The sequence below is a fragment of the Manis pentadactyla genome, chromosome 5 (assembly GCF_030020395.1).
Source record: "Manis pentadactyla isolate mManPen7 chromosome 5, mManPen7.hap1, whole genome shotgun sequence".
NCBI lineage: Eukaryota > Metazoa > Chordata > Mammalia > Pholidota > Manidae > Manis > Manis pentadactyla.
In genome coordinates, this window is record NC_080023.1 from 104,952,065 (window position 1) to 104,974,007 (window position 21,943).

Consider the following 21,943-nt stretch of genomic DNA (forward strand, 5'->3'; position numbering starts at 1 on the left):
TTAAAATTTTTACAAATCAACTTTATTGGGGCATGCTTGACATACAGTAAACTTCGCCTTTTTAAGCTGTACAGTTTGAATTTTGAGAAATGCTATATTTACCAGTGTAGCCATTACTGTCAGTGAAGATCTTGAACATTTCTATCGCCTTAGAAAATTCCTTTGTGTCCCTTTGTAGTCACTCACTATTCCATGAAACCACTGGTATGTTTGCTTTCTGTCATTTTAGATCATATTTGTTTAGGTCTCTTTTGTTTAGAGGAAATATGTTAGTATAGAGTGCTGACTGTAATGCAAGACAATTAATGTTTGTTCAAGTCCTGGCTGTGCCACTAATGAGCAGTTACATGCTTTTGGGCCAGTAATGTATTCAGGGCTGCCATTTCCCCAAGAACTTAACTGAAGTGGTAGGTGATGTGTATGTTTTCTCCCAACCCAAACAGAACTAAATCTGTTTTAGGAGTAAAACATGATAAAATTTGTGTGGATTGTTCTAGATATCATAAAATTTACAAGTGATATGTTTGTGGGACCTTGTAAAAAGAAATGCGTGTGTATGTATGTGTATGAATTATGGAGTACTCATAAAATCTTACAACTTTAAACTCCTGTACACAATGCAGTTCTTATAAACCTGTGACATTGTTTACTTTTCAGTTTGACTATTCTTTGTGGGTTTCAATAACAAGTTATACATTCTGTCAATTTAGGCTTGCTACTTGTAGTCCCTATTGAATGAAAGTGATACATGGTTGCTTATGATTAGTTTTCTAATTGGTAAGACTTTGATTGTTGATGATTTCCTTTATCATTATAAAAAAGTGAAATTTAATTGACTGATTTAAAAAATATATACAGATGTAACCAGAATTCTGTTTATTTAAGTAAGCAGAGTAAAGTAGCAAAGTAATGAGTTGATGGTAAAGAATTAAATGTTCAACCCTTTTTCATTTTAGTTAAGTTGTATTCCTGGGCCTTGTCCAACTTCAGATGATTTGAAGTATACTATGACTCGTTTAGCAGTAGATGGAGCTGATATTTATATTGTAGAGCATGGCTGTGCAACAAATATAAAGGTACATGTTTGTCTATTTCTTCACCAGTATAATTCTTTTTCCGTCTTAGCAAGTCAAAACTCCATTTCTTGAAATACAAAACACATTTTTAATTTGCTATCTCAAAGATTAAGACAAAATCCTAGGAGATACCTTTTTTTTTTTTTTTTTACTCATCCATGTCACTTCCAGTCTTATTTTTTTTAAGGCATGATTTTACTACTTTTTTTACTCTAAGTGAATTATTATAACCTTGCTTTATGGCAGTGATATAAACTAGTAAGTTGCTTTTTTGGCAGGTATGTAAATTGGTAATGTTTTTAAAATATTTGGTTTTTGAATGCCTTTAGGTTTTACACATTTATATTTCCTACCTGGACCCTGAAAACATTTGTTTGCTATCTCTGCTTTCTGGGTCACTGTTTAAAATCAAGCCTTGTCAAGATTCTGTGATTTCATTAATTACTACCCTTCTACTTTTTCTTTCCTCCTTCTCTTTGTTTTCCTTTGGACTTAACATTCTTTTGTTTTTATCCTCTTTTTTTAAGTTGAATGTCTATTTTTATTCTGTTGCATTTACCTTTTCTATTTCCCTTTCTTCTTTTTTTCTTTCCCTTTGCTTCTATCTTTCTTGCAGTTTGAAATAGTTACCTATTCTGTAGTTTATTCTTACTTACTTAAAAATACAGAAACTACAGTTTTGTTTCACTTTCTTTATTCAACTTTAGATGGGTGCAGTTCGGGTTGCAAACTGTAACCTCCACAATCAGTCAGTTGGGGAAGGAATAAGTGCTGCAATTCAGGATTTTCAAGTGAGGCAGTATATTGAACAATTAAGTAACTCCAGAGTTGGACTTCAGCCCGCAGTACTCCGAAGGGCCTCATGGCTTGAAGCTGGGTCAGCCAACATAGGACTTATTACCGTTGATATTGCATTAGCTGTGGATCATCATTCTAAACACGAGGCACAAAGACATTTCTTAGAAACTCATGATGCCAGAACTAAGAGGTAAGTAAAATATAAGAATGCTAATAATCTCATATTCAGATAGAAATTACTAGGTAATTATAGAAGATATTCTGTTAGGAATGGAATAAGAATATTTTAAATAAAGACCTCATATGATCATGCTGGGTACACCTCAATGGATATATAAGGGCCTGATATTTAAGTAAATACATTGCATATCTCACCTCTGGTGATGGTGTGGTTGAAGACAAATATGAACAGGATGAAAAGAGGGTGGGGCCCACCAAGAACTCAGGGACTTAACCAGATAAAGCCAAAGAGCCAGAAAGGACTCACAGAGTTAGTGCCCTCTGCAGTGTGAGTTCATTCCACATGCTTGAAATCTGGGCAGACCTTGCGACTTGCTCTAGCTAATGCAGATGAGATAGAGCAGAGACATGGACAAGCATCATGATTAATTTTCCTAAAAATGCTAGAATATAAAGAGCATAGTGAAAATAGGAAGAACTTATCTTAAGGCTATTCCATTTTAAAAGCAGAGAGTTGGAAAGTTACATTCCTAACATACTCTTTGGTAATCAGCCAATAGCCTATCTTAAGGCAAGGCAAGCAGTCTTAACTGCTATGATCCTGGTGCTTGAGGGTAGCCACTATCTTGGAGAAGACCAAGAAGTTTATCCTACAGAATTATCTGGAGGACTGACTATGGATAATGACATATTATCTCTCACTGGAGATAGACATCATGAGACTGCATGAGAAGCCTACCCCCACTAACCCTTTACCTTTATCCCATTCCTGAAAGCCTTAAAAGACAGAATCCTAAGCCCTTAAGCATGCCTCCTCTCTGAGTTTGCCCGCACTCCCTTTTCTTGGAGTGTGTATTTTTAAGAAGACTTCTTTCTGCTTAACTTACTGTGTTTTGTCCCTGTGCTCTCCCAGTGGCATCTCTGTCAGTTTGCTATTTAATTCTACTTTCCAGACTTTAAGCACAAGTCTTCATTCACTCTCTCCTGCTTCAGATAAGTAGAGAGGGGCTACTGAGAGCTCTGATTTGAGCTTGCCACTTCTTGTCAATGAGCTTCCCCTTCCTCTCTGCTTTATTCAAGTAAAACTGCCTTTGTCTACCTTGACTCAAGCCCATTCCTCCATTGGAGTGTATTCAAATAAAACTTTCATTCTATTTCAGTACTGTATTCTGCCCTTTCATTCTTTGTTGCAGTGGGGACAAGACCTGAGGAGAACAAACTCAACCCCCAACATTTCTAAGCCCATACTATGGGTGTCAACAGTGAAGCAAGTTTAAATTACTGGTCCCCAGATAATATTTTGTGAAACACTGCTCCCCTTTCTCATCTCAGCCCTCCACTTCTAGTTCATCATTTCTAGGGAACACCTTACCATCACTGTATACTCTGTACAGCTCCTCCTTTTGTGGCCCTTCACAACTACATGGAAGACTGGATAACTAAACCTTGAGAAATGGTCCTTAAGAAATAATTACAGCTGCCTTTAAAAAATTTGCTAGAGCCTCTAATTGAATCGCATTTATTTACAGTGACAATGTGACATTTTCCACCTCCATTTCCATCATAAAGTTAATACAAGCATATTTTTAAAATAGAGAAAACTATGAAGAAATAAAGGAAAATAATTATCATAACCCTACCATACTGAATTTGTCATATTTTTCCCAGTATTTTTAATGTATTTTTCTTATACTTGAAATGAACCTGTATAGACATTTTTTAATTCTTCATGATTTTACTAGACTTTGAAATATCTCCCCACATGATTGAAAATTTCTATAAGCAAATTTGAAACAAACGATTCTTTGAAACAAATAATAATACATCATCAAAAAATATATCATGGTTTATTTAGCCATTGCCCTTATACTAAATATACAGATTGTTTCTAAACCTATCATTATGAATGATAGTAAGAGGAATATTTTTTACAAATAAAATATTTTCCTATCCTTTTTGGGTGTTCCCTTTAAATAGTTTCCTTAGAAGGGGGTGTGACTGTGTTAGAAACTGAGATTTTGCTGTGCATTCCCAAATTACTTCCCAGAAAGATGGCTTCAGTTTATATTCCCAGTGACTTTTTAAGAGCATCTCTATCTCACTGCGTCTTTGCTATCCTTTAAATGTTTTATGATAACTGAAAAGCAATATCTCTTTGTCTTATTTTGCATTTCTTTTTTTCTGAGATTAATACTTTTTTCATATACTTATTGGCTGTTTTTCCTTCTTGATTTGTGAATTGTCTGTTAGTATTCTATGTACATTTATTTATTGGGGTCTTGGTGTATTTCTTACCAATTTTTCAAAAGCTTTTTTTATAGATTACCAACCTTTCTGTGATCTCTATTGCTAATATTTTTCACTCTGTTTCCTTTTTTAAATTTTTATATACAGACTTTAATTTTATGTACATATTCAGTTATATTAGTCTTTCCCTTTGTAATTGCTTGTGCTAATTTGAGAAAACATTCCTTTCCTAGTAATCACATGGCATCTCTTTATGTTTTTCTATTTGTTTTTGTTTTTGTTTGTTAACATAAAACTCTGGTCCATCTGGATTTTGTATGGTGTGTACATATTAATCCAACCAAGGATGTAAAAAGATTTTTCTGCAAATATCTATTAAAATAAAGAAGAAGAAATGTATACCTAATACATATTCATTTCTCCATTTCACAAATGTGTAGATATTTTCGTGCATTAATTTTCCCCAAAGAAGTGTTTTTCTAATTAAAAAAAATCCTGTTGATGTTTTTTTATTGAGATTATATTCATCTTTTAAGTTGATTTAAGATACTGACATCTTGTAAATCTGAGTATGAAAGCTTATATGTGGAGAATATTGTTTTAAAAAACTTTGGTTTCTTTGTTAATTATTGCTCAGGAAGCCAGTCAGTGTGAACAAAGTGCCTATGTCTGATTAGGTCAGGTGGTAGGGTAAGGTGCTAATGAAGCTAAGGAGGTGTCCCATGTGATTCAGGTTGTTTCAGGTGGCACATTTAGGTTGGTTTCAGTGTTCTGGTTTGTTAAGATTTATGAAGAGTCTGGGATTTTATCCTACTTACGGGCTAACAGGTTAGCCTGCCACAGTTTCATGGATGCTGGCAGAAGACAGGACTCCGGGTCAGAGACAAAGGGCTTTGTCACTCACAGCAAAGCACTAGGCAGGAATTTTGAAAAGTAGATATATTCATTTCTGATATAACTGGAAGAGTTACTCAGATGGATACACAGACCATTAGTTTCATTAGATTAGTGTTTCTGAGAAGTATCTTCCTAAAGCAGAGGCACCAGCATCTCCTTGGAAGATGTTAGAAGTGTACATAATCAGGACTACCCAGACCTCACCCAGAAATTCTGGGATGGAGCCTCCTGGTGATTCTAATGCAAGCCCAAGTTTGAGAATTAGTGTTTTAGATTGTATAAAGATAGGGAAGAGGAGCTTGATTTGTTGCGCAACTTCTGTATTCTAGATTTCATATCAGGTGCTTTACATGTTAAACGATTTAATCCTCAAAGAAATCTTGTTAGGTATATCAGATCATAATTTTACAGATGAGGAAACTGAGGCTCAGAAATGATAGCTAACTAGTTCTAAGTCCTAGAGTTAGTAAGTGGCACAGTAGGAATTTGAACTCATGTCTAGATGACAGCAAAGCCATGCATTCTGCCAGCCTCTTGCTGCACAAATGAAGTAAAAAAAAAAAATCTGTGGAATATATAGGTCTTTAATTTTAATAGTGCTTTAAATAGTTTTGCTGAATGACCAAAATCTTAATACTTTAAATAGAGAAGTGATTTGAAATTGATAACATTTAATTGAAGTAATACTTCAAGTCCTCCTTCACCCTAAAATTTTCTCATATATTTGTCTTTTCCTTCTCTAGATTCATGTTCCACTTCTAACTTGATATATTCATTCCATCTCACCTTTCACATCCCAAATACTAATTTTTGTAAGATTCTTCCCATTTCCTTCGTCACAGCACCCTATTTTAATCTCATAGCACTGATAATTTATGATTATATAATCTTGTTTGTGGCCTGTCTTTGCCTGTGTATTGTAAACTTCACATGGATAAGACTGTATCAGTTTTGTCTAGCATGATACTAGGAACATAGTAGATATGTTGAAGAAATATAAATGAATGAATGTAAAATGAAAATGATAATATCCATTCTGTCTTCCTGTGACCCCTGAGCATCCAATTAGATAAATGCATGTGAAAATGCTTAGAAAAATGGACAGCTGATATGGTCTGAGGTGGTTTTATTATGTAAGGTAAAAAAAAAGAAAAAGACTGACTAAAGATATATCTCTTAGATTTGTATAATATTTAGTAGGGGTTCAGTACTGAGAGTTTTATGTGTGGGTCACTCATGGAGCCTAAGGAATTTTACGTTTTCTCTCATTGTTTTATTTAATAGTTCATTCAGAGTCTTATTACATAATTATTACATTTGCATTTGTAATAGTTATTACAAAATTATTACATTTTTGTCTTCTAAAATATAGAATGATGCATTATTTTGATTTTATTAGGAAATTCTTACTTGCCTCATATAATATTTTGATGTATTTGCTATGTGAAATAGGCTCTGAAATGCTAAAGGTAATAAAAGCACAATCTATACTAATACTTTTGTCCATATTTTAGATTATTTAAAATTTTTAGTCTTTCTGAGAGTATTTACTGCTGTTTTTAACTGGATTTAAATTATTTACTTCTTTTAAGCCCGCATTTTTGTTAATGTAAGCTGCATCTCTCAATGTTGTTCCTAACTTCTTTTTATCCACTTACTGTGGTGAGACTATTTTTAAAAATAAACCTTTGTGTTGATCTTGTCTTTTCAAAATATTAACAGATAAGTTACATGTAACTAATTATCTGAAAAACAGTTTTCATTTCTTAATGAGTTGTTATGTTGTTGCTTTTGTTTTGTTTTGGGTTCTGTTTAGGTTGTGGTTTTTGTGGCCGGACGATGCACTGAAGAAGAAGAGGTGCAGGAACAAGTGTGGCTGTCTTGGTGGCTGCAGATTCTTCGGTGGCACAACAACTGGCCTGGATTTCTTCAAGCTTGAAGAATTGACACCTTCCAGTAGCTCTGCATTTTCAAGCACAAGTGTAGAGTCTGATATGTACTATGGACAGTCTCTGCTACAGCCTGGAGAATGGATTATTATGAAAGAAATTCCCAAAATTGTAGATGGTAATATGTTATTTTGTCACTTGTGCTAAACCTTTATTATCTTTATCCCTATGTCATTCTGAGAAGTTCAGTACTACTGAACTTCTCTTGTTTTACCAGTCTTACAGGTAAAGTTCATTATGATCTGTCTTTATTTTCAGGTGATTTAATGAAAGCCAGACAAGACTAGTGAGATTTTTAGAGTTGCACGAGGAAAAAGTAGGTCTACGATTCAGATCCCTGGTTGTTGACATGGGTGGTTTTCTTAGCTATGCTTATTCTAAATACTTCCTTATGTATCACCATTTTCCTAGAACACAGCTTCCAGAGATATACTTAGGAATAGATCCGCTTCAAGGTAACAGTTGTTTTGCCAGTTTACTTTTTTTTTTTTTTTTTTTTTTGCTATCATTAATATACAATCACATGAGCAACATTCTGGTTACTAGGTTCCCCCCATTATCAAGTCCCCACCACATATACCCCATTACAGTCACTGTCCATCAATGTAGTAAAATGCTATAGAGTTACTACTTGTCTTCTCTGTGCTATACTGCCTTCCCCATACCACCCCCTACATTATGTGTGCTAATCGTAATGCCCCTTATTCCCCTTCTCCCTACATTCCCACCCTCCCTCCCCAGTCCCTTTCCCTTTGGTAACTGTTAGTCCATTCTTGGGTTCTGGAAATCTGCTGCTGTTTTGTTCCTTCGTTTTTGCTTTGTTCTTATGCTCCACAGATGAGTGAAATCATTTGGTACTTCTCTTTCTCTGCCTGGCTTATTTCACTGAGCATAATACCCTCTAGCTCCATCCATGTTGTTGCAAATGGTAGGATTTGTTTTCTTCTTATGGCTGAATAATATTCCATTGTATATATGTACCACATCTTCATTATCCATTCGTCTACTGATGGGCACTTAGGTTGCTTCCATTTTTGGCTATTGTAAATAGTGCTCTGATAAATATAGGGGTTCATATGTCTTTTTCAAACTGGGCTCCTGCATTCTTAGGGTAAATTCCTAGGAGTGGAATTCCTGGGAATTCTATTTTTAATTTTTTAAGGAACCTCCACACTGCTTTCCACAATGGTTGAACTAATTTACATTCCCACCGGCATGTAGCTGTCCAGTTTTGCCATCACCAGTTGTTGAAGAGGCTGTCATTTGCCCATTGTATTGCTCCTTTATCATATATTAATTGACCATATATGCTTGGGTTTATATCTGGGCTCTCTAGTCTTTTCCATTGGTCTATTGTTCTGTTCTTGTGCCAGTACAAAATTGTCTTGATTACTGTGGCTTTGTAGTGGAGCTTGAGGTCAAGGAGCATAATCCCCCCTGCTTTATTCCTCCTTCTCAGGATTGCTTTGGATATTTGGGGTCTTTGTGGTTCCATATGAATTTTAGAACTATTTGCTCTAGTTTGTTGAGGATGCTATTGGTATTTTGATAGGGATTGCACTGAATCTGTAGATTGCTTTAGGCAGGATGGCCATTTTGACAATATTAATTCTTCCCATCCATGAGCATGGGTTGTGTTTCCATTTACTGGTATCTTCTTTAATTTCTCTCATGCATGTCTTGTAGTCTTCAGAGTATAGGTCTTTACTTCTTTAGTTAGGTTTATTCCTAGGTATTTTATTCTCTTTGAAGCAATTATGAATGGAATTGTTTTCCTGATTTCTCTCTCTGCTAGTTCAGCATTAGTGTATAGGAATGCAACAGATTTCTGTGTATTAATTTTGTATTCTGCAACTTTGCTGAATTCAGATATTAGATCTAGTAGTTTTGGAGTGGAGTCTTTAGTGTTTTTTATGTACAATAGCATGTCATCTGCAAATAGTGACAGTTTAACTTCTTCTTTACCAATCTGGATTCCTTGTATTTCTTTGTTTTGTCTAATTGCCATGGCTAGGACCTCCAGTACTATGTTGAATAACAGTGGGGAGAGTGGGCATCCCTGTCTTGTACCCGATCTCAGAGGAAAAGCTTTCAGCTTCTTGCTGTTCAGTATGATGTTGGCTATGGGTTTATCACATATGGCCTTTATTATGTTGACGTACTTGCCCTGTATTTTGTTGAGTTTTATCATGAATGGATGTTGAATTATGTGGAATGCTTTTTCAGCATCTATGGAGATGATCGTGTGTTTTTTGTCATTCTTTTTGTTGATGTGGTGGATGATGTTGATGGATTTTTTAATGTTGTACCATCCTTGCATCCCTGGAATAAATCCTACTTGATCATGATGGATGATCTTTTTGATGTATTTTTGAATTAGGTTTGCTAGTATTTTGTTGAGTAATTTTGCATCTGTGTTCATCAGGGATATTGGTGTGTAATTTTCTTTTTTTGTGGTGTCTTTGCCTGGTTTTGGTATTAGAGTGATACTGGCCTCATAGATTGAGTTTGGGAGTATTCCCCCATGTTTTACTTTTTGGAAAACTTTAAGGAGAATGGATATTAGGTCTTCACTAAATGTTTGATAAAACTCAGTGGTGAAACTATCTGGTATACAGGTTCTGTTCTCAGTAGTTTTTTGATTACCAGTTCAATTTCAATGCTGGTAATTTGTCTGTTTGGATTTTCTGTTTCTTCCTGGGTCAGCCTTGGAAGGTTGTATTTTTCTAGAAAGTTGTCCATTTCTTCTATGTTATCCAGTTTGTTAGCATATAATTTTTCATAGTATTATCTCATAATTCTTTATATTTCTGTGGTGTCTGTAGTAATTTTTTCTTTCTCATTTCTTGTTCTGTTTATGTGTGTAGACTCTCTTTTTTTCTTGATCAGTCTGGTGAGGGGTTTATCTATTTTGTTTATTTTCTTGAAGAACCAGCCCCTGCTTTCATTGATTCTTTATATTGTTTTATTCATCTCAATTTTTTTTATTCCTGCTCTAATCTTTATTATGTCCCTCCTACTACTGACTTAGGGCCTTATTTGTTCTTTTTCTAGTTTCATTAATTGTGAGTTTAAACTGTTCATTTGGGATTGTTCTTCTTTCCTGAGGTAGGCCTGTATTGCAGTATACTTCTCTCTTACCACGTCTTTTGCTGCATGCCACAGATTTTGCAGTGTTGTATTTACCAGTTTACTTTTATAGGAAAACTTATCAATAGTAATATTGATAACATTGGCCCTTTTGTCGGAAACTACTTTTGCAAAATACTCTTTTTATCACTAAAATTGAGCATGTTGAGAAGAGTAGTCTTTCCTTAAAACCTGTAGGATAATGTTGCAAATATATGAGTTTGTTATGAGCAGTGAATAGTGACTTTAACCCTATTAGATTTAAATTTATCTAGTGTCTTTTCTCTAAAGAATCCAGAAATGGATTTTCCTTTGGGTTTCGTAGTTATGTGTTCCTACAATTAAGTTCAGCATTTACTGCTTAAGTTGTCAAGAAGTGAAATGTAGAAAAATCTTTATGTTCCACCAATATTTGGCCTTTTTCCCTGATTCATTCAGAAACATTAATTTAGCACTACCTTTTGTCAGTAGACAAAGGTAGGAAAGTAGTAGTTTTAACTTCAAGTGTTTACTGGATCGATTTCCCAATGTATAAGGAGCTCCTAGAGGAAAGAGCTGGACTACACATGCCAAATTCTTGTTTAAATGACTTTTCACTGAATATTAATACATAAGTATGTGTGTGTCATTTTAAGGTTATTTGACTTTAGCAATCTTGCTAGAATAAGAGCAGGTATCTTATATAGTCAGCCAACACCAGCATTTCTTGACATTTAATGGATAAGAAAGATGTTAAATCAAATTTAACTTAACTGTCTTATTTCTTTCTTATATTTGAATAATCTTTGTTTTTAAGATTTCTTACAGGCATTTTTTTTTTCATTTAATCCCCCTCCTATGTGAGTTCTGTGTTTTGTTTATAGCAAAGAAACTGAGGCTCCTCACTGAAACTGAGTTGCATGAACTCATCCAGCCAAGTATATAGCTGAGCTGAAGCTGAAATCAGGGCCACTAAAGCCACTTGAGGGTTGTTTCTATCCTACTACAGCTGGCACTAATTATAAAGACTACTTGATTTTATAGTCTGCAGGTCAAAGTGTCACTGTCATTCAAAGAAGAAAGTCTACAGGGAGTTTGCACATGGTGTAAAAGCAGAAAGATAGCAAATCTCTAGCAATGAACAAAGCAAAGCTCATTGTAATTCTTATAATATGTAATAGGGAGTATCTGTATTTCTTAGTGATTTTCTCGAGAATGAGTTGTAATTCACAAATTACTGTGAGTTTCCTGTCCAGGGAAGGCTGGAATTAGCCCTACATAAGTGTCTGACTTTGTGATTGTTGAGTTTTTCAGGAGCCAAGTATAGATGTACAGTTTTAGGGTAGAATCAAGGAGGGCACACTAGTAGAATGAAGGATTTCCTAGAAAGGTCAGTGAACACTAGTTTCTTATCACTTAGCAATAAGTCAAACCCATTTTTCTTTCGACTTTTATTTTGAATTTTACATCTGTGGTGGTAGAGTCAAATAATATATTGTAAGTTCTTAAGTCTTCTTATCCCTCAAATTCCATCTAGAACTTCATTCTGCTTTGGGGAGAGGGTTTTTCCCACTATCAGGTTTCCCTGTTTTGAGTAATTCAGGGCTGACAGGAGAAGAGGGGAAGTTGGCCAAGAGTTTTTTTTTTTTTTTCATCTAAGCAGCTATGGAACCTTCCTTTATCCTCCCCTAATTTATATGGCATACATGGCTGAGGATATAAAAGGCTGAGGAAATGTTCCAGATTGAAGAAGGCATGACAACTAAATACAATAGTATATGATCTTAGATTGGATCCTATGCTAGAGTGGGCAAAAGTACTTTAAAGAACATTTTGGGGTCATTTGAGAAAATTGGAACGCACAAGGCAGATAACAGTATTATATAATTAGTAAATGTACCAAGTTGATAATTATACAGAGGCTATGTAGTCTTAGTAAATAAACATTTAAGTATGTAGGGTAAAAAAGGTCATGACGTCTGCAAATTACTCTCAAATGGTTCAGAAAATGTTATGTATATTAGTTGTAAGTAGAGCAAATGGGTAAAATGTTTGAAACAGATAATTCTAGGTAAAAGATACATGAAGACTGTATTTTTTCTTGAAAGTTTTCTGTAAGTTTGAAAATTTTCAAGTAAAAGTCTTAAAAAAATTTCACTATTTATGTACTATGTATCCATACTTAAGTAGATATACTTCTATATGTGTTTAACATACTGCTATGTGAAATTAGATACTTGTGCTTTTTTTTAATGATTTTTTAAATACTTATAAACAGGGAATTAGATTAAGTTGTTACATTTTTCCTAAATTTCTTTTGAAATTATGGTGTTCATGTAACCTACTCTTTTGTTTGTTTGTTTAGGTAATGTGAATGGCATGAAGAGGAAAGAATGGGAAAACAAATCAGTGGGAATAGAAGTGGAGAGAAAAACTCAGCACCTTAGTCTTCAAGTACCATTACGCTCTCATAGCTCCTCCTCTTCCTCAGAAGAGAACAGTAGCTCTAGTGCTGTGCAGCCTTTATTGGCTGGTGAGAAGGAGAGTCCCTCTTCTGTTGCTGATGACCACCCGGTCCAGAAGGAATTCTTGCATGCTACAAAAAGAGATGATGGCCATGTAAGGTCAGTATTCATTTTTGATTTAGAAACTTGATCATAAGAGGATTCTAATTGTTTTAAATTATGGCAAAAAAAAACTTCTTTGTCTCAACTCACCCACTGTAGAAGATTTTTTCTTGTCCTGAACGTATTTTTAAATGAGTAGTTCTTGTCATTCCACCACTCAGAGTGAACTGTGGTTAACATTTGGAGATTATCCTTTCAGTCTGGTGAATATTGTTTTAGTCCTTGGTCCCTTAATAGACAGTTACTTGCATCTTGAAAAAAACTGTTCTCTTGATAGTGTATTTCAGATTTTCCTCCTAACTCCTTTTCTGTTCCTTCTCAGTTTCTATTTCCATATCCTCTGTTTTCCCCTCTTTCGTCTTTCTCTTCCTTTTCCAGCCTGCCGTTTGTGAAATGTTGTTACCCCTCAGGACTCCATTCTATACTCTTTACCTCACTCACTCTGTACTGTTTCCCTGGACAGTCTCAATAACTGTTTGGCTTCAGTGGTCTGTAGCTAACATTTAAAAAATCTTAACCTCCAGCCAAAACTTTTGTCCCTATAAGCCCAGCTACCTGCCTGATATTTCTACTTGTATATTCCATACACTGCAAACACAGCATATAAAAAATAATCACGTGCCTGTCATGCTCAAATTGCTCTGCCTCATTAAATGGCAGGACTATATCAGTTGCTGAAGTCAGAAATATTGAGGTTATGTGTGGCCTGTTCTCCTTTAATCCCTCTCATTTAATCAAAGGTACTGGTATATTTCATTGGACAAGCTTGTAAAGGGTGTGAAAAAAGTTTATAAATGCATTAGTTGTGTCCATGGATTATGGATAGAAAATTATACTCTGCGTTTCTTTAAATTTTCATTGTGTTTTAAGCTGCTGAACACATATTGTGCTGTTTTACCACTTTGTATGGATATTTGATTGTAAAATTTTAGATTTTCCTTTATTTGTAAAATAAATGATAAAATTACTCAAAGGATTTTATAAGTATACTTCTATTTATATTTAGAGTAAATTGCATGGTGTACAATAAATGGTTAATAGCTTTGCTTTCTGTTTTAGTATCCCTACAGAAATTTCAGGAAATAGCCCTGTGTCTCCTAATACTCAGGATAAGTCAGTAGGTCAATCTCCTCTGAGATCTCCCTTGAAACGACAAGCATCTGTATGTTCCACTCGACTTGGAAGTACCAAGAGCCTTACTGCTGCTTTGTACGGGGACAAGCAGCCTGTTACGGTTGGAGTCCAGTTCAGTAGTGATGTCTCTCGAAGTGATGAGAACGTACTAGATTCACCAAAGCAGAGAAGAAGTTTTGGTTCATTCCCATACACACCGTCAGCAGACTCTAATTCCTTTCATCAATATCGATCAATGGATTCCAGCATGTCAATGGCTGATAGTGAAGCCTACTTTTCTGCAGCTGAAGAATTTGAACCCATAAGCAGTGATGAAGGCCCTGGAACTTACCCAGGTAGAAAAAAGAAGAAGAAACAAACCCAGCAGGTTGACTACAGCAGGGGTTCCATATATCACAGTGTTGAAGGACCACTTACTGGCCACGGAGAAAGCATTCAGGATCCCCGAACTCTGCCGTTCAAAACACATCCTTCCCAGGCTTCATTTGTTTCTGCATTAGGTGGAGAAGATGATGTTACAGAACATCTGTATATCATAGAAGTTGAGAAGACAGTAGAGAGTGAACAGATTACTTCTCAACAACCTGTGATCAATTGTTATCAGACTTACCTTACTCAGTTCCAGGTAATTAATTGGTCAGTGTAGCACCCAGCCAACAAAAGAACCTCCAAGTCCTCATTGCATCGTCCCCTTGATCTGGACACACCAACCAGTGAAGAAAGTTCATCATCATTCGAACAGCTTTCTGTTCCAACTTTTAAGGTATAAATTACTACATCATTAGTTTCCACTAAAATTTCTTTAGAAAAATAGATTTTTAAGATACTTTAAAATTACTTTCTCAATCATTTTATCTACCTTTCTGAAAGAGAATTTCTGAAGTCATGACTTCATGTAGGACAGTAAGTCACAGGGTTATTGATGAATATTATAAGTTTAGGCATATCAAATTGAGAAATAGTTTCAGACTTGATTGTCACATGTTAATGTATAGCCTCTGTGAATATTATACTACAAGATTAGGATCAAGTCCTTGTGTGTTCGTATTTTCTGTGTCATAAAAATAAAATTTTGAGATTTTTTTTAATAGTTGATGTTCTTCTTACTAATAAATAACTGCTTCTGTGCAAACCTAATTCTAGTGTTTAAGATCTTATAATTTAGTATGAGTTGGTTATTGTCCATTTCTGTCATGCGTTCTGTAAATAGCCTTTTTTAGAAAAGCTATAAATGTGTCAGAATAAATTTAGTGATAAATTTTAGGAAAACTTTTTATAAAACTATAAATTTTATAAAGAGAAACTTCTTTGATTTTTAAAGACCGAAATTAAACATAAAATCTTACAGAACTGATTAACAGTGTTCAGGAAGCTTGTGTGGTGTATACTTAACTCATGCATATATACTTTTTTAAACTGTCTTAAATGTTAATTTATTCATTCTTATCAGATAGTTATTTTATAGTACTGGGTGCCAGGCATTTTATGTACAGTGATGAGGGAAATGAAGATAGGCTTACAGTTGAGGGGTAGGAGACAGACAGTTAATAACCACTTAAGTATATGATTTCAAATTAAGAAGAGTCTTATGAAGATAAACAAAGGATGCTGGGATAGAGAAGTGAGGGGTAGGGCTACCTAGAGTATATTGACATGAAAGGTCTATCTGAGGAGGCAATATTGAAACTGAAACTTAAAGGCTAAGAAGGAATTGAGGATGGGAAGACCTAGAGGCATTCAGGGCACAGGCATCAGCTTTGCTGAAATTCCGAAGTAGGGAAGAAGTCAGTGTGCACGAGACATAGTGAGTTAGCAGGGAGACTTGCTGATGATAAGGCTAGAGAACTGAACAGGCACCAGATCATTAAGGACTTACAGACCAGAGTATGTGTAGTTAGAATTTTATTTTAATTTCATTGAGAAACTCATGAGAGCTCTTAGGATATGTGACGTGATCTCATGCGCTTTGGCTCCTAAGTGGAACTGAACTGTCATTAAACGAGAGGAAGCAGGGTGATTACTTAAGAGGCATTGCAGCAGTCTGTGCAGAAAGATAACAGGCTTGAACTTAAGTAATGATAGAAAGGTGGTATATGGACTGGAATATGTAAGGAAATTGTGTGTGTGTGTGTGTGTGTGTGTGTGTGTATTTAAGTACTATTGTGTTGAAAAAGAAACATTAGTGACAGTTACAAAGTTTCAGTTTTAAGGTTGTGCCCATTTTTAATCTTACCCAAGATAAACTGCCTATGCTAAGATTTCAAAATGTCTTGATTCCATGTGAGAACATGTTGGTAGGTGAATTTTCCAGTGTAAAAACTCAATGGTCCTTGCTTTGCATAATAGTACCAGAGAGGTTAAAAATAGTGTAGTATTTTCAAAAAGTCCTTCTAGCTTGACTGGGCAGTCAAATCTCTGGAGAAAATTAAGCAAGAGATATGTATCTTTAGACAACTTCAAAAACAAAACATAGGCGATATGAAAGTTTTTATTCTCCATTAAATCTAAATAATGTAGAATTTAAAAGGTTTCAGTTTGGTTATTTAAGGGCATATTTATGTATTATCTTTTATGGATAAAAAATAATGTCTAGCTTTTACTATAATGTAATGTCTCTCTGGATTCTTTCCCACTTAATTATTGATTGTGAATTGCAGAGAAGACTCTAAAATTAGCTTTAAAAAAGCTTACTTTTTTTGGAACTTGGGAATCAAGACTTGCTTTTTAAAGCCCTTTCTTTAAAAAAAAAGAACTTGAATTTAAGCTTTAGCTGTATACTTTTTTACTCTCATTGCTGAATCCTCACAGCCCTGCCCTGTCATTTGTCAAACTAATCAGTAGATTAAATTACTAAGTGATTATTTTCTGTGATTTTCTGGTTTTGTTAAATATTTATATTGTATATATCAAATCACATTAACAAGGTAATCTGGATATTCACAAATACTAGTCAACAGCTTAATATTAGAGAATAATTAATACTAAAATTCTATACTATAAATTATGTTTTATATTATCATAGGTTATTAAACAGGGGCTCACAGCTAATTCTTTACTAGACAGAGGAATGCAATTTTCAGGATCAACTTCAAAGTAAGTAAAAATTACATACTTTTGAAATGTAAAGTCAGTTTTTTAAATTGAAGTATTGATATACAATCTTATATTGGTTTCAAGTATACAACACAGTAGTTCAGCAGTTACCCATATTATTAAATCTTCACCTCTTCTAGTGCCGTTACTATCTGTCAACATAAAAAGATGTTACAGAGTCATGACTATATTTTCCATGCTGTACTACTGTTCCCATGTCCGACTTATATTGTGATTGGAAATTATTGTGCCCCTTTATCCACCTCATCCTCCCCACCCATCCACCTCAACCCCTTCCCATTGGTAACCACTAGGAACTTCTCCATGTCATGAGCCTACTGCTGTTTTGTTCATTCTGTTTTGCTTTCTTTTTATATTCTACAAATAAGTGAAATCATGTGGTATTTGTCTTTTTCCACCTGATTTATTTCACTTAGCTCAATACCCTCTAGATGCATCCATGCAAATGGCAGGATTTCTTTCCATTTTATGGCTGAATAATATCCCATGTGTATACGTACCACATCTTTTTTATCTATTAATCTATTAATAGACACTTAGATTGCTTCCATATCTTGGCTAATATAAATAATGTGACGATAAACATAGGGATGCATATATCTTTTTGAATCAGGAATTTTGTTTACCTTGGGTAAATTCCTGGAAGTAGACTTACTGCATCTTACGGTATTTCTATTTGTAGTTTTTTGAAGAACTTCCATACTGCTTTCCACAGTGGCTGCACCAATTTACATTCCTACCAGCAGTGTAGTAGGGTTCCCATTTCTCCACATTCTCGCCAACACTTGTTATTTCTCATCCTTTGGATAGTGGCCATCCTAACTGGTGTGAGGTGCTGTTTCACTGTGGTTTTAATTTACATTTCCCTGATGATTAGCGATGTGGAGCATCTTTTCAGGTGCCTGTTGGGCATCTGTATTTCTTCTTTGCAGAAGTGTCTGTTCAGATCCTCTGCCCATTTTTTAACCGGGTTATTTGTTTTTTGGGTATTGAGGCATATGAGTTCTTTATTATATTTTGGATGTTAACCCCTTATCAGATAAATCATTTACAAATATATACTCCATATTCCAGGGTGCCTTTTTGTTCTGTTCATGGTGTCCTTTACTGTACAGAAGCTTTTTAGTTTGATTTAGTCCCACTTATTCATTTTTTATTTTGTTTCCCTTGCCTGAGGAAATGTGTCCAGGAAAAAATTGCTCATACTTAATGTTCAAGAGATTTTTGCCTGTTTCTTTCAAAGAGTTTTACAATTTCATAACTTACATTCAAGTCTTTGGTCCATTTTGAGATTACTTTTGTGTATGGAATTAGACAATAATCCAGATTCATTCTCTTATATGTAGCTGTTCAGGTTTCCCAGCATCATTTATTGAAGAGGCTGTCTTCCCCATTGTATATTCTTGATTCCTTTATCATATATTAATTGACCATATAAGCATGGGTTTATATCTGGGCTCTCTATTCTGTTCCTTTGATCTATGGTTCTGTTTTTGTGCCAGTACCATACAGTTTTAATGACTGTAGCTTTGTAGTGGAGTTTAAAGTCAGCGAGCATAAACCCCCAAAGTCAGTCTTTCTTGATTTTGCGATATGTAGAGTTTATTCTGAGGAGTAACCATTCTTGACTATAGACTTAAAGAATAAATTACCCTAAATTATTCATCTCTGTTGCCTCTCAAGGCTTTGTCCACATTTTTAAGAAGTCCATAGCATTTCTATTAGATATACTGAGCAAACCATAACTTGACATGTCAAAATTGGAAACTAACAAGAATTCAGCATTGTAATTTTCGTATTTTGGAAAAGCCCCATTCCATTTAAGTAAATATGTCCAAATTTTTTCTTATTTGATGTATTAACCATCTTTGATCAATTTATATTTTAGTACCTTATTTTCCCTGTTTTCAAAAGGTATATGGGACATAAAATATCTAGCACAATTCCATGAAATATTTAGTTGAAATAAATGTAGGTTTAGTGATTACTAATGTTAAGGAAGCTACAACCTCTATTTTTTTTTTCATAATCTTTTTAATATATACTTTGCTTGTTAAATTGTATAGTACACCATATACTCCTCTGGAAAAGAAAGCTGTTGATAACACAGATGATGAAACAATAACAGAAGAGTGGACCCTTGATCAACCAGTCTCTCAGACCAAGACAACAGCCATAGTTGAAGTAAAAGGAACTGTTGATATTGTTCTGACTCCCCTGGTGGCTGAAGCTTTAGACAGGTATTAGTTTTGTCTAAAAATGTAACTACTGTTTTACAAAATGATACAGGTATGTGGTATGATTAGAATATATGATATGGTATGTTCCTAAAGAATGTTGATGTCTATTTTGACTGAACAAAAATGAAAATATGTTTTAAAAGGTCTGTGTTTCAGTATCATTTGTTATTTTTTAAGTGTAAACAGTTATGTTGCAATATTATAATAATTATATTGCATTACATCTTCCATTTTTTATTTTTGGGCTGATGATCATAAAATGATCAAATACCCAGGAACCAATTACTGAGTTTGATGTTCTTTCTACTATGTAGTCAGTAAGGAATAAAGATTCTCTGTCCTGTAAGGAGCTTATAGTCTATCTAGGTAAACAAAACCAACATGAATAAAATCTAGAATGGAATATAATGGGACAGTTTAGAGAAATAAGATCATACTATTAAGTGATATTTAAGTTTCATTTACTGTTTTCCTTCCCTCAGATATATAGAAGCAATGGTTCATTTTGCTAGTACCCAACATCCGGCTGCAATTGTAGATGATCTCCATGCCAAAGTCCTCAGGGAGGCTGTCCAAAACAGCAGGACTACCTTCTCAGAAAATGTAAGCAATTTTTACTCATTGAGTAAAGCAAATTGAGTGTTCATTTTACATAATACCCAAATTTGAACAAAATTGAATATATTAAGATTTTATTAGCCATTTCATTTGTAATACATGGACATTTCTAAATAATCTTTGTGTATCATTGGCTCCATAAGAGATAGCATACTTAATGATTCTGTGGATTAAATGGTAATACTAAAATATAGCTTTATTTTATTTTGGAAGTAGCATAAGTCCAAACCTTTCCTAAAGAGCTTTTGCCCTAAGTGAATGAAGATTCTTTAGGACTGGTACATTCATTTTCTGAGGAAGCAAAGCTGCATATTGTTTTGACTTTCCTCTATGCTTAGCTAAATTATGTCTTGAATATTTTTGAGATTATTTTTGTTCATCTCAGTTAATCAAGTCATTGCCTCCTGGTGTGTGATATTCTCCTTATGTGTGGTCCTAGCCACAAAACTGGTTTCTTACCAGTCATATCCTGGTGCTCTTCTGGTAATTCTGCATTTGACTTTCAAATTTATTGGGGTCATATTTGGACTAGAGAGCAGACGCAAGATAAAAGTGAGGCTGATCATTTTTAATGGTCCAGTTATTCAAAATATATTGGCATTTCATGTGATATGTAGTTAGGGTAGAGAAATGCACATTAAAAGAAATTTTAAAATATTCCTACCCAACAAGGAGCCAATGATCAGAACCAAACAAACCTGCCCTCAAGTAAGTAAAATTTAGTTATCCTGAAAAAGTACCTGTTATTATTACCTGTTATTTATTATCATTTTTTCTGTTTCCTTGTAGGCTGATTTCACTTTGTTATGTATCACTTCTTTCAATCCTGAAGCTACCAATCTGTTTATTAGCTTTTCTAAGTTTTGGACTGGGAGCGACTAAGCCAGCTGGCAGCTGGCTCATAGACGGGTCTACAGGGACACAGCGAATAAGGCATGCTGCTGTTGTGGGTGTTGTGGAAAAATGTCTGGGAAATAATAATTCCACTTTGAATCTTTTTAGTTATCTTCCAAACAAGATATTAGAGGAGCAAAAACTGAACACCCTCCCATAGGAACCACTAACCAAGGACAAGCACAAACAAATCTTACAATGAAGCAAGATAATGTAACTATTAAAGGTCTTCAGGCTAATGTCAGCATACCAAAGGTAACAAACAATATTTTTAAAAATTTTCTTAAAAAAGGACAACATTTTGTGGGTTTTATCCTTTGTGCTTACCAAACTGAATGGTGGAATAGATTGTAATATAAAAATATGTATTTTATTCTCTTGATGATCTAATGCAAGAATTAAATGAAAGTGGTTTACTTAAGCAGAATAGTGGGTAATTTTACTAAAATATTCCATATCTGTATTCCATACAGCCAGAAAGTATTCCATAAAGAGTTTAATTATGATAATTTTATAAGTCTGTGAGTTTTGTCTTCACTCTCAGATACCTAATATACCATCTTAACAAAGAATTTTTCATTTTCCTGTGTATTTTATTTGTAAGTGATTATATCACTTTTCAACTCTGAAATTTATGACATTTTGTGTGTTAGATAAACCTGTGTTTGTTACAAGCTTCAGTGGAAGAACCTCCAAGTACTGCTCCTAGTAGAAGTGTGACTCACGTTTCCCTAGTAGCATTGTGTTTTGACAGAATTGCTACACAAGTTCGAATGAACCGGTAAGAAAGATTTTGCTGAGTTAAGCCATGATTGTCTTGCTCGACTTCAGAGCAAACCTAAGTCATCTTTTTAATACATTTCTGAAAATGTTAATGTTAAAACTCAAAACTGGCATTGAAATTTCAGATCTCACTTTGTAGATTAGCAAAGTAAGTAAAAGTTTTCACAGTTTTTACTCATATTATTTTTTATTAAACACTGAAGAATTTGTTATTAATATTGGTTTAATTAAAATGGTGAATTAAAAAAAGCAACACTTATTAGTTAAATGGTTTTATT

At 34.4% G+C, this 21,943-nt stretch overlaps 1 protein-coding gene across 1 annotated transcript in view; it reads left to right on the forward strand.

Moving 5' to 3' along the window:
* Positions 1-21,943, forward strand: part of LOC118928599 (bridge-like lipid transfer protein family member 1) — a 179,059-nt gene that overhangs the window by 45,947 nt on the left and 111,169 nt on the right. The window contains 10 exon segments of the mRNA XM_057503269.1: positions 957-1,076; positions 1,784-2,064; positions 7,015-7,265; positions 12,621-12,879; positions 13,942-14,779; positions 17,039-17,109; positions 19,197-19,370; positions 19,853-19,973; positions 20,991-21,137; positions 21,536-21,663. Of these exon segments, the coding sequence (XP_057359252.1) occupies positions 957-1,076; positions 1,784-2,064; positions 7,015-7,265; positions 12,621-12,879; positions 13,942-14,779; positions 17,039-17,109; positions 19,197-19,370; positions 19,853-19,973; positions 20,991-21,137; positions 21,536-21,663 (2,390 nt within the window).